The following is a 12983-nucleotide window of genomic DNA, read 5'->3' as shown; positions in this document are numbered from 1 at the left end:
CCCACTGCTGTCTCCTCCTCCTTTCAGCTACTCCTCCACACATTTGTTCCTTCCTGGGCAATCTCAAAGAGGATGACCTGTGCTGCTCCTTCCCACTGTGCCCTGGATCCCCTCCAGAGGGTCCCTGCAGCCACACTGGGGACCTCCTGCTGCCCAGCCAAAGCCCCAAACCCCCAAACCCCCAAACCCCAGCGCTCACGTGGAGCAGCACTGACCCACCTCGCAGCTTCTTCTGCCAGTTCATCTCGTTGAAGAGGTCCTCAGACTTGAGGAAGAAGTCGTTGATCTTGCTGCCCTGCTCGTCCCGCTCCGTGGTGTAGTAGATGCGCAGCTTGGACTCCTTGGTGAGGAACTCGCAGATGCTGGGCACGGGGAACACGATCTGCTCCATGGTGCGGTCCGACCTGACAATCTGCACGGCAGCCTCGTCAGCCCTTCCCACTCCTCAGTGCCTTTACTGCCTGCTTTTCTGCCTGTTTCGCTCCCCCCTTCAAACTACCAAACGCATTGCCAAGGGACAGCAGCTTAACACAGGTTCCATCTAATTTACCTTTCAGAGCAGGTCTACAATTAGCTCCAGAACTGCAATTTCTATGCTGTGGTCTTATCTTGGAAATACTGGTCTTAGCTGGGATTTCCAAGGGGCCCAGAGAACCCCACATCAAAGCTGGAATGGAGTTCAGAGCAATGTGGTGACCCAGTTCAAGAAAGTTGCCAAATTTGAGTCATAGGCAAGTGCAAGGAATAACAGTTATATCTGTGTTGCTTATTACAGAGTTCTGGGAAGTCACAGAACCATGGACTGGTTTGGGTTGGAAGGACCTTAAAGCCCATCCAGTGCCACCCCTGCCATGGGCAAGGCCACCTTGCAGTGTCCCAGGCTGCTCCAAGCCCTGTCCAAGCTGGCCTGGGACACTTCCAGGGACAGAGCAGCCACAGCCCCTCCAGGCAATCTCCGTATCTGTGAACATTTTACTTTTATAAAGCTCTGAGATAGCACACGAGGCCAAACTGTCAGTTGAATCCAGAAAGAGTGGCAAAAAGCTATCACAAACTTTCTGGATTCAGCAACAGCACCGGCCAAAATGTAACAGAAGTGAAGCCACACTTCCTGCTGCCAAGAGAGCTCTGCTCAGCTCCATCCCCGAGCCCACACATGACAGCTCGGGAATAGCTCCCCCCGCCACTGCCAGGGAATTAAATAAATAACTCTCTCTGCATGTTCTGTATCACAGACAACAGTCCACACACAGGCAGCACCATGAGTAATGAGTGCCCTGGGGCTGCCCTCCCCGGGCTCAGCCCTGGGCTTCCCTACCTCGATCTGCGCCGTGTGCTTGGCGTAGAACTCCAGCGCCTCGTCCCCCTCGATCTGACCCCCTGGCTTCAGCATGTTCTGCAGCTCTTTGTTGTGACGAGCCAACTAAAATAAAGGAATGCACAGGGAGTGGGAGACACCAGATGTCTCTCTGTGATATTAAATTTCTGATTTTTGGCATAAAAAAAGAAATAGTACGCAGTCAGCTGCTAGGAAAGGGCAAAGTTGACAGAAGGCTTGTTCTGTTCCAACCAGACACCCTGCAGCTCTATTTTGGGAGCAAGTCAGAATGATTCAAATATGTATTTCTTTAATGCCAGTGTTGTACTCCTCTTTTCCCCATCCTCTCCCACCCTTTGCCTGGAATGTTTCTGATCACACAGAAATTCACATTCGGTCTGTCCTTCTACACCACCCCAACCCAAAGGTGTGCTCATCACCCAAAGACCCAGGCAGGGACAAAGAGAAAATCTGCATCAACCGAGCAGCAGATGTACACAGCACTGCTCCAAAAATGCTGCTGGATGCTCCCAATTCATCCTGCAGCACAGTGAGGGTCTGTCTGCTGAGATGCTGGAGGAACAAGAAGCCTCTAATGCAGTGAGAGATGTAGCACCAATATATTAAGTAGATTTAGATGCAGTTTTCTCCCCTTGGGTTTTTTACCTTTCAAACACACATTGTACCAATACAATGGCTCTGCTTGGCTCCAGCAGAGAGAGAATGTGGCAAGGACCAAGATTTTTGATTACACTTTAATTGATCTGTGAGTAGAATTTCTTTGGGAGTATAAAGTAACCTTTGATACAGCTGAAAAATAATACACTGCTGCTCAGTGCTGCCAAGAATTGAGCCACGTGTCCTCAGGAACTCAGTCCAGAGCCTGCCTGCTTCCCACGACAAAAGAAAATTCCCAAAATTTTCTTTTATTACACTATTTTTGTTTCTGATTAAAATTAGGATTTGCTCTGAAAACAGGAGAACATGCAGTGAGTCCACCTCAGAGGTGAGCAATGAAAACAGTTGCAGGGAAGAGCAGACTGGCTTTTCCCAGTCTGGGACTCGTGGTGGGACTCTACCTGATGAGCCAAGATATAAATGTTGTGTCCCACGTTCCTCGGAGACGCCGCGACATCTTCCCCGTTCTCTCCATCCTCAAACTCCACTTCTCCCTGCAGATAGGCCTTCTTGATCACCTCCACCTGGAGAAGGAGAGGCAAGGAGAGGAGGCTCAGGAAAAGGAGGGCAGCACACCTTGGCACTCCTGTGCGTTCCACACCCATTCCTGTGGATGGGAATGGAGCAGGGACATTCAAAGGGAGCTCAGTGGATAGGTCAGGGTAAACTGAACTCAGCTTCAGCCCAGCTCGCTGCCTCAAACTGAACCTCACGTTTCCCTGAAGGTAACATGTCCCAGGCCACCTTCTGTGCACCTGCATTAACATGCTGAGCCTGGCTCCAACACAGGGATGAGCCAGTGGTGCTTGGGCTGTGCTTTGGATCTCCTGCTTGTGCTTCACCAGCTCACACATGAACCAGCCCCAAACCCTGCCAGGGTCACTGGACAGCTCTGGGGCCACAGGGATGGTCACTTCACTGCCTCCTGTGCAAATGAAGAGCCAGGAGCTGGGGAGGGGCCTGGCACTCACCAGCTCCTTGGGCCTCATGTTGTAGAGGATCCTCTCCGCGTTCTCGCTGTCGTGCCTGCTCTCCATGATGGCCAGCAGCAGCTTGGAGGCATTGTTCTGAGGGCAGGGAAGAGCAATGGAATCACTGCCAGGAGCCAAAAAATGAGGGTGCCCAGCCTGAGTGCCCACTGTGCTGCCAGGAGGGCTTCAGGGGCACGGGTCCCACAGGCAGCAGGCACAGTGTGCCAGCCAGCCCAGGGCTCTCACCTCACCAAGCCCTCCCTCTCCTCTCATTACACACCTTAACAGGGCTTTTTAGCAGTTTATTCCCCAAATCCTACTCACTGAAAGACATCAAATTAACCCCAGCCAAGGTTTAAATTTCTAAAAACACTGCTGTTTCATGCTCGTGTTGTTTTGTTTTGATTTAAGGATACTGCAGCATCACCACAAGCTCTGAGCTCCCAAATGGTGCAGCTCAGCTCTGCTGAAGATGCTGCTGATTAAATCAAGGGACAGCCAGGGCTGAAGACACAGATGTGCTTTGCTGCTTTTAACTGAAATCACTCTGCAGTCTGCTCACGCCAAGGAACACAGGGAGGAAATGGGAAACTACCACAAGGCACCAGACTACTTTAATACGAACAATTAAGATTAAAATCCATCATGCCTGACAATAAAACCCAATAAAAGTATTTAATTTTGAAGTATAATGCTAATCGAGTCTAAAAGCATTTTTTATTTACAATAATAAAAAACCCACATTACCCATAATAATGGTGTGAGTCGGCAACGGAAAACAAGGAGACTCTGCAGTGTCAGTCAGGGCAATAAGTCAGAAAGGAAATATTTCACAAGCACAGGCTGAAGCAAGAGTGCTCTGGGGCTGCTGTTGCTAGAGGGGAACCTGCTCCTGTGTTTTTGTGTTTTGAAACCAGCAGCAGGGCTAATTATTTCAGCATTATTATGGACGGCTATAAAGAATTGTTGATTTCATGTCAACCTATTAAACAACACCAATAAAGTGTTAGGAAAGTAGTTGCAACATGAGAAATTTCACTTGCACTGTCCACGTAAAAGCTCAGCAACAACAGAAGAGTTTTCATCAGCTTTAGATTTTTTACAGGAAGCGATTTTAGGATTCCTCAGCATATTGTGACTGCCTGCATCCCCCACCTGAGAACTGGTGGCTCCATGTCATCATTTAAAAGATGAAATACCTGTGACAAACCGGCTTTGGGCACTGCCTGCAGCTCACTGATGTATATCATTTTTTGACACTTATGAATACTGGGATATAACGAACACCCACATAATTTTAACAGTAAAATCACATTTTATCCCACTGTTAACGTGCCTCACACAGAGCATTCACTTGCCTTCAGCTCCAACACGAGGTCCATCCTCTTCTTTCCCAGAGGGTTGATGTCATTGAGAATTAATGCTGTGATGATGTCAATGCCGTTGGACTCGTGGGTAGCAATGCAGTTCTGTCCAAAGAAAAGTCATCAGGCTTCACTAATTGCCTGCACTACAAACACAGCCCGGGCTGGTGACCCCTCCAGAGCAGCAGAGTCCCCTCTGTCATCACCTCGTGGGCTGCCCGAGCTGGAAAACTGCACACAGAGCTCCAGGCAGGGCAACAACAAAAGATTCAAGGCATTTTGTTCCAAGCTTTTCCTCTCCTCAGCCATGGTCCTACTGGAGCCCCCGGCCTCAGGAAGCAGAGAACCACAGCTGATAAATGAGGCATTTCCATGCCAAAGCGTGCAGGCTGGAGGAACAGTGCTTTGCTGAGATTAGGGAGAGTTTTCTTTATTACAAATGTGCCAATCAACACCTACTTCAGCGCTGTCTGCACAAAGAAAGGGAATTTCCATAACCTCCTGCCTACCCTTCAGCCCTGCTCCTGGAACGGTCTGTACCTAAAATGTACAAACAGCAGCGTGCTGGCTTCAAAATGCAGAGAGAGATTCCTGTCCTGCCACTGAACTCCACACCTAGAACACCTGAAGGGTTTTATTCCACCTGAGCCAGAGAGCAGAGGGACACTGACAGCTCTCCCTGCCATGCACAGCCTCACACATTCTCATGCAGAGACAAAGACAGAAAAGTCACATCCCAGTCTTTCAGGACAATATTATGGTTCAATTAATAAGGAAATGGAGAGAATAAGCAGGAACTGGCACAGGTGCCCAGAGCAGCTGTGGCTGCCCCTGGATCCCTGGCAGTGCCCAAGGCCAGGCTGGACACTGGGGCTGGAGCACCTGGGACAGTGGGGGTGTCCCTGCCATGGCAGGGGTGGCACTGGGTGGGCTTTGAGACCCCTCCCAACCCAACCCATTCTGGGATTCTATCAAGTACAGCAATTCCCCACTCTCCCTGTCCAGTCTAATGAAACAGATGTTAGCAAAGCAGAAATACTTCTACTGCTTTGAGTGCTTCAGCTCCTCAGAGGGGGCCCTGAGAAAGACAAGTTGATTATGGAGAGTTTATAAGGGAAAAAATCCTCCAGCCTGGGGGAGAAATAAAGTGAGCAGTGCTGTAAGACAACAGCAGGCTAGCAGAGCTGGGGCCCAGGGAGAAGGGGGATGCATTTCCCAGCTCTGGGTTCATTACCTGGTTCTCGTGGCAGGGCCCCTGACAGTACTCAGTCAAACTTTCCAGCGTCTGGTTGATGAGTGCCACGTTTTTCTCATTTATATACAGACCCAGGAGTCCAAGTCCCCCAGTGGTGCTCCCACAGATGCAGTCCAGGAACTGCAGGGTCTCACACACCAGGTTGTAGTTTGTCTTGTTGTTCTGGCAGCGTAGGAAATTCTGTGAGGAGAGTGTCAGAGCCATGAGGGAGGGGAAAAACCATGCAAAATGCTGTTGGGCTGATAGTGTTTATTAAGTCCATCCATCCCCAGTTCCACTGCATGGTGGATTGCTCTGGCTCACTGTACAAGCAGTTTAAGCCTCTTTCCAGGGTTTATTTGCAACGTGCTGCTCTCCTGAGCAGCTTGTTGGCTTCATGCTGTACAGCAGTGAACAGAGTGCATCCCCTAAGCAGAGAGGTCCATTAGAGCCTGACACACCCAGCACAGAGCAGGCACTCTGGGAAGCTTCACTCCACCTGCTGCACCTCCCTGCCCAGCATCTCTCAAGGCTCCCTCCTCCCAGACCTCTCTGGATTCCCTGGCTGGGGCCTCACAGCAGCTCCACCTGCACAGGAGGGACCTGAGTGCACACCTTGAAGGAAGGTGCCTTAAGATGGAATTTTCCCCACTGCATTTCTTTCCACATAATTATTGTGATTTCTGCTTGAAGCTGCTGATTAGGAGCAGCTCCTCTAAGGAAAAATCAGATTTGCCACCGTGGATGTAACAGCTTTCTGCTCTCCTATATTCCAAACAAAGAAAAGCACCAAACCCACCCAAAACTGAAGGGCAACTAATGAAAACCAATCTCCCAGTGACTCAGATGCTGTTTGCCAGTGCATTCCCAGCAGTGCTGCAAAGATTAGCAGCCACTACCACTTGCTTTTCCTTGAACTTTCAGCAAGAAAACTCTTATTTAGCTTAATTCTAACAGGTAACAGCAATTGCAGGGTGAAAAAGCCCTCAGAGGAATAGGAGCCATGGAGCATGGAACCAGCAGGGTCTTTCCTGCCAGCCCAGAGAGCAGCACTGGTCCCTGGCTGTCTCTGCCTGAGTCAGACTAATGAGTCCTTTAAGGCAAACAGGGAGAGAAATTGCAGATTCAATGGAAGGCGAAGCTAAAAAAGGAAAAACGCTGTCTATGAATGCAGACTAAAGGTGACAGTGATTCAGCACATTTCAGCTGATTGCTCATTTAGTACCCTGACTTCTGATTAACTTGTCAGAATGTAAAAAAGGTTGATCCTACAGAAATTGGAGCTCGTGTCTTCCCTCCAGGATAAAAAGTAAAATTAAAGGATAATGCCCAAAGTGAGGAAGTAAAAATGCTCCCTGACTGTAGTACAGCATTTATTCTGATTGCAGCTAAGCTTGTACCTGAGCTGCCTGATCCACAGTCAGTAAGGAGAGAAGAGAAATGAGGCACAAGAGGCAGGAGGGCATTGTTAGGCTGAAACAAGGGGAAGGAAAAAATTGTAGAAAACAAACCCCTGCTGCACTGTGAGAAACTGCTCCAGGGAGTGTCTGCTGCTGTCTCAGCCAGTGAACTCTTCATTTTCAGTCACCCAGAGCAGGCTATGCAGTGGGAACACAGCTCTGCAGTGCTGAGTGTGCCACCCCATGGGAATGACCCCGAGGGGTGCAGACCCTGCAGCAGAACCAGCAGCCACAGGCAGGTCCAGCCAGAACACGTGGGAAGCATCCACCCGCTCATCCCAGTCCTGCATTCATTTGGACAGGTACTGCAGCTCCTGCAGCCCCACGGAGGGCTGTGGAACAGCATCTGGGGCTGCATCTGGGCAGGGAAGGGCTGTCTGATGCAGAGGGCACCCAGAGCACCCAGAGACCTCCTCCTCCTCAGCACAGCAGCTCCTCCAGCATGGCTGGCACTGCCCTGTGTTTGCCCATCAGCTCCCACAGCTGCCAACAGCCTGGAAAGGCTCAGGTGCCCAGCACACACCTGCAGCAGGCAGGTGATCCCAGCTCACTCCTTGTTCAAATATCATGTGCAGTTCTGGGAGACACTCAGCTTCCTGGAGAGCCCTGCCCTGGTCCTTCGGGCAGCGAGTCCTCTGGCGCTACTGCAGGGAGCTCAGTTACATGTACCAGCTGCAGACACCAAGATTTTGGAGGATCAGACACTTCTGCCCTCCCTTTGGGGCCAAGGGAGAATGACAAACCTCAAAGCAGGCGGGCAGAAAGAGGATTACACTGGAAAAGCTGTTCTACCTTTTTTGTTGTTGTTGTTGCTACAAAAAGAAATCCCTTTTTCTCTCAGAGCTGACTAGAACTACCTGCTGTTTGGGAAATGGAATTGTTCAGGACAGGGAGGAGCTCAGGCCAAGTTTCTGCACTGGCTGCAGTCCAAGAGTGCTCCTATAGCTGCGGGTGCCTCGCCAAAGGCAGCAGCGGATCCTGCGCGTGCGGTTTGGAACCGCGCCACGGGAACGGCACCGCCAGCGGCAGGAAAATCCTCTGACAAAACACACATCAAAGGGCTCTTTTTCTTTAAAATGAGAGAAGGGCTGATGTATGTAACCTGGGCACTCAGAGATGCTCCCAGAAGGTTTCCACGCAGCTGGGATGCCACGTGCTGCCGGGGCATTCCCGCTCAGAGGAAGCGATCTGGCAGCTCTGCAAAGCTCTCACGCGGGGTCCCACGCTCCTGCTGGCCACGGAACAATGGGCAATCACGGCAATTACTGCTCTTTCTGAGGGCATTTAGCACTTTGTACAGCGCCTCTCCAGCTCCTCCATCCCAACCCGGCAGCACTGAACAAAAATCACCTGAATTGCAGCCCCTTTGTTAGGGGGAACCTGCTCTGGGCTCCCTGGAATTCTACAAACACGTCCCAGGGCAGCACAGGACACCGAGGCTGCCAGGACCTTTGGACACTGCCAGCTCCAACCCCTGTCACGAGGCAGCTGGAGCAGAGCCTGGCCCATCCTCTCCACAGCCCCCATCAGGTGTTTGCACACATGGGGAGAGATCCTGAGCCTTCTCCTCTCCAGCCTGACCTCTCCCAGCTCCCCTGCCTCTCCTTGCCCATCAGATGCTCCAGTCCCATGGTCATCTCTGAGACTCCCTGCTGGACTTGGGAACTCAGGACTGGAGCCAGATTCCACACAGAGCCCGGGGCATCCAGCTTATTTAGATGCTTCCCATCCCAATCCTCCACCAAGGGTAAGACTCCCTTGCTCCAGACCTCACCAGGATCTCAGGGATGTAGGGTTGGTGAAGGCCAGTCCTACCAGTAAGGGGCAAACTGAAGGTGGCACTGAGCTCCCCGACCTTCTCCATGTCCTCTGTCACCAGGAGTTGTCCCCATTCCACAGCAAACCCACCTCTGCCTATCTCCTCCTGTGTGGATACAACCAAGAAATCCTGCTCATTGTCCTTTATGTCCCTCAGCAGATGCACCTCCAGCTGAGGCTTCCCTGACACCTTCACCATGTGTTCAACTCTAGCTAGGCACATGAACAGATCCAAGAAAACCCAGAAAAACCTGGTTACTGGAAAGTTAAGCTTTGAAAGCTGCTGGAATCAAAGTCCCAATGCCTTCTTCATTTTCCTACATGATCTTTCTTTATTTCTTTCCCTCCCCTCTCAAAAACAAATCAGTAACTTCAGAGTACACCTGCTTGCTTTCGACACATACTTTTTAAAAGCCCCAAGAAGTGCTGATCCCACCACCTTTAATGTACGAACCTTTCAAAGACCAAAGGATAACTGGATTTGCTCGTATCAGCCCAGCAAGGTACAAATCTTTTTTTTTTGGATTAACGTCAAGACCAAAGAGAATAATTGGCCACATAATCCATTTAAAAGAGGCCTGGGATTAGGGATAATGGCGTGGCAGCAGTGAGAGCACAAGGCACCCTGAGCACAGCTGCCCGGAGCCAGGCGGTACCTGCAAGTCCCGGTTGTGGTTTTCACAGAGCAGCTGCAGGAAGCGCAGGATGGGCTGCATGATGGAGATGACAGCACTCATCTCCAGCTCATCTTTGCTCTTGTCTGCTGCAGCCTGGGCTCCCTCCCCTGCTGAGTAGTGCTCCTCGGGGTCGGCCTCCCTGCGGTAGGTGTTGTACGCCTTGCGCGTGGCCGCCGATGCCTCCAGCAGCTGGTCCCGCACCTCCTCCGTGATCTGGCTCATGGGCTCCCTCACTGCAACACACCAGGACACACCTTCCTTAGGGAGCTGGGTAAGGAGGGCCAGGAAATCTGTCCACACGGTCCCCTGGCAGCTTGACCGCAGGCCCAGCTGTTGAGCAGCAGCTCTTTGGTGAGTAGGTTTAGTGTAGGAGAGGGGCTCGTGCCACGCTCTGCGCCTCGTACACCAACCACAGCAGGGTTATAAATCTGGGGATTAATTGGTTAGGGCACACACATCTAGCATGAGCAGGGGTTATGGTAAAAGGACCTGCTTCACAACAAAATTAGGGTTTCTTCACTTATTGTTAGACAAGGCACTGACCACAACCCACAGCCCGGGGTTGTTCCTATGGATTGATTTGGGCAGCTTGTCACGAGACAAGGCAGCAGTCTCAGCTCAGAAAGACTTCTCATTTCAATAGCACAACCTCACAAATGGATGAAGAGGGGATGAAGCTCTCGAAATCCTGAGCCAGGGCACCACTGATCTCTGAACTTTGCTCTGTGGGATCAGAGATCAGAGCATTATTGCATCAATTGAAATGAGTTCAAAACACACTCCCCGTCACTTCAGAAAGGGAATGACTGGGGATTACCTCTTTTCCTGTTGGGGACATCTCTGTCTGAGTCTTCATCTTTCTTTTTGTTTCCTAAGTCACTGGTGTTGACTGTGACAGTTGCCTTGATTTCTTGCTGTGCCACTTTCATGCGGTCATAAAAAACCTTAAAGAACTTCTCAGATTTCTTGTCTTCCGTCAGTCGGCAGAAGAAGGAATGCTACAAGAGAAAAGGAACAGCAGCTGTAGCTCCACACACAGGTCTGAATCCAGACAATTCCACCTTTCTGCACTGTGTGGTATCCTGCAGGACTGGGAGCTTCATTAGCTGTCAGTAAGCTGAAACTCACAGCACTGGAAACTTGTAGTTTATTGTGGGGCAGCTCCAGTGTCTCAGTTTGGTTAAATCCCTCATTATCAACTTAAAGTGCAGGTTTGAAGAGAAGTGGAGGCAATAAATCACACCAGGCTGATACAATTGGGCAGCACACCTCACTCTCAACAAGGGAGATAAGGTAAGAACCAGGAATTCAAGTAAGGAGAAGGGAATTCCCTATAATTTGATTATCAGTGCAGAAACAAATGGGTATGGGCAAAAAATAGAAGAAGAACTGTCCTGCCTTCCCACCCTCAAATCCAAGGGACTGTGACTCACAACACACAAAAGCCAGTGTTAATCACAGTCCAAAAATGTACAAACAGGGCAATGCCACGAGGGACATCTCGTGCTGAGTTACCCCTGCCCTGCCTGCAGCAGGCTCCTTCAAACTCCTTTTAGTTCCCACTCCAATTTATCTTTAAGTGACAGAAAAACTCAAAGCACTGACTACTTTTAAGAAGGTTTATTACTCTTCTTCTGCACATATGTGCACAGAGACAGAGAGTTCTCCCTAAAATCGAGGAGAATACAAATCATGCACAGGTCAAGAAGGAGCCAACACAGTGAGTGATCAGACAACTCTTGATGAAACCAATATGCTGTTACATAAATCAGGACCAGAGCTTAAACACGACTGAAGGATGAACTTGTAAGTGGGTCACCTTATGCAGAGCATTATGAAATTAGTTAGCATTCTGCAGCGGCTCGCCATCCAACAGCTTTACATGATGAATAGGAATGAAGGCTGATTTATTGAAAAAACAAATTAAAATGGGAACAGCAATATATCCTGCCCGCTCTGCTGTGGAGCACACGGGGCCGTGGCTGCTGCTGCCTTTGATCACTCCAGCAGCTGCACGGAGAACACTCGGAGTGACTTTGAACCCTCCCAGAGCTGAGCCTTTGATTACTGCCAGAGCAGGAGTGTGGCTATTTAAAGAACGTGGTCAATATTCAGGAGATATCCCTCCCACCTGCCCTTAGCACTCAGGTAAACTCTGAAGATTGTGGTTATTTCTGGTGATTAACAGAGAGGAGGGAAAGGAGAACAACCCAGGACAGACATCCCAAAGCCAGCACAGCAGTACCCCTCCTACACCCACCCAGAGAGTCCAGCAAAGCAGAGCCCTGCAGGACGTGCCCTCTGCCCAAACACTGCTGGGGCTGTGATGTGCCCAGGGTGATCTGGGTGCCCAGCTCATTTATTAGCACTGGCACAGCAAAAATGAAATATCCAATCCAAGACTTTCTATCAACAATCTGAATGTTTTCTCATAATGTTTTCCCATGGCTTTAAACTGAATGAGGACTTAGATTAGGTATATTCAAGGAATTCTTCCCTGCGAAGGGGCGAGGCTGACCAACACCCCCTCAAGAACTGGGGGGTTGAGGCAGCCAAGCCTGAACTAACTCTGAACTTGGTGACAGAGGACAGAGAGAGGAAGAGTTTGTATCCAAGGAGCATCTTGGACATTTCACTCTACAAACACTACAAACAATAACAACAACAATAATTTATAGATAGACCAGCAGAAACCACAGGCTCTAAAAAGGCCAAACACTTCCCAAAAAATTTGGTTGTCAGGCAGCGATGGCCATGACCTGGGTGTCACATCTGCAGAGCCCAGACAGGAGGAATTCCCCTGTGATGAAGCTGTGCTGAAGGAAAAGCCTTTTTCTAATGAACCACACTAAAGAAATACCTTTTATGAGAGTAATTACTTCTTGCTGACAGACTTGATTTTTGTCGTCTTTTCAAGCTTCTTAACTGAGTTTCCACTGCACTTCAGAGAAAAGAAACCCCAAATGAAAGGAGCATTTCCAGTAAAGCTTTTTGTGCATGCTGTGCACACACTCAAGGGGTGTCACCAAATGATTGTTTCAGTTTAGGTCAGGATGCCTAACACCTTCACACATATGAATCAACCACATGCCAGCTCCCAAAGATACTGTATTTTAAGAGGTGTGATCTTGCAAGTTGCGCTTGAGCAGGTAACGGGTGGTGATAATTATGACAGAAATCCTAAAATCTTATTTACAGATACAGCCTCCAAGCAGAAAGTGGAGAAATCTCCCTTTTTAAAACGGAAATCGAGTGGCCATTTTAGAGCACCGTCTGCTGGGGTCCTGGCTTGTGTACAGACACCACGGAACCACAGGCTGCTGAAAGAGCAAGCGTGGAGGAACAGCCAACCTCCACACTCCTGCGGGATTTTGAGGAATGGAGCTTTAAACATAGCCCTGACACTGCAGCATCTGACACCAGCCATCCCTGAGGACCCACTCACCATCACACTGGGGTCTGG

General features: G+C 49.8%; 1 protein-coding gene across 1 annotated transcript in view; it reads right to left on the bottom strand.

Annotated features, from left to right (window-relative positions):
* The window catches only part of ITPR1 (inositol 1,4,5-trisphosphate receptor type 1), a 157217-nt gene that overhangs the window by 30536 nt on the left and 113698 nt on the right, over positions 1 to 12983 (bottom strand). Inside the window, exons 44-51 of the mRNA XM_064433143.1 lie at positions 10338 to 10518; positions 9500 to 9753; positions 5566 to 5766; positions 4326 to 4436; positions 2968 to 3063; positions 2398 to 2520; positions 1319 to 1423; positions 220 to 412 (exon numbers count right to left, since the gene is read on the bottom strand). Of these exons, the coding sequence (XP_064289213.1) occupies positions 220 to 412; positions 1319 to 1423; positions 2398 to 2520; positions 2968 to 3063; positions 4326 to 4436; positions 5566 to 5766; positions 9500 to 9753; positions 10338 to 10518 (1264 nt within the window). The remainder of the gene's footprint in view (positions 1 to 219; positions 413 to 1318; positions 1424 to 2397; positions 2521 to 2967; positions 3064 to 4325; positions 4437 to 5565; positions 5767 to 9499; positions 9754 to 10337; positions 10519 to 12983) is intronic.

This window comes from Passer domesticus, chromosome 9 (assembly GCF_036417665.1).
Source record: "Passer domesticus isolate bPasDom1 chromosome 9, bPasDom1.hap1, whole genome shotgun sequence".
NCBI classification, from domain to species: Eukaryota; Metazoa; Chordata; class Aves; order Passeriformes; family Passeridae; genus Passer; species Passer domesticus.
The sequence above is the reverse complement of the archived record's forward strand: the minus strand, read 5'-3'. Positions and strand labels throughout refer to the sequence as shown.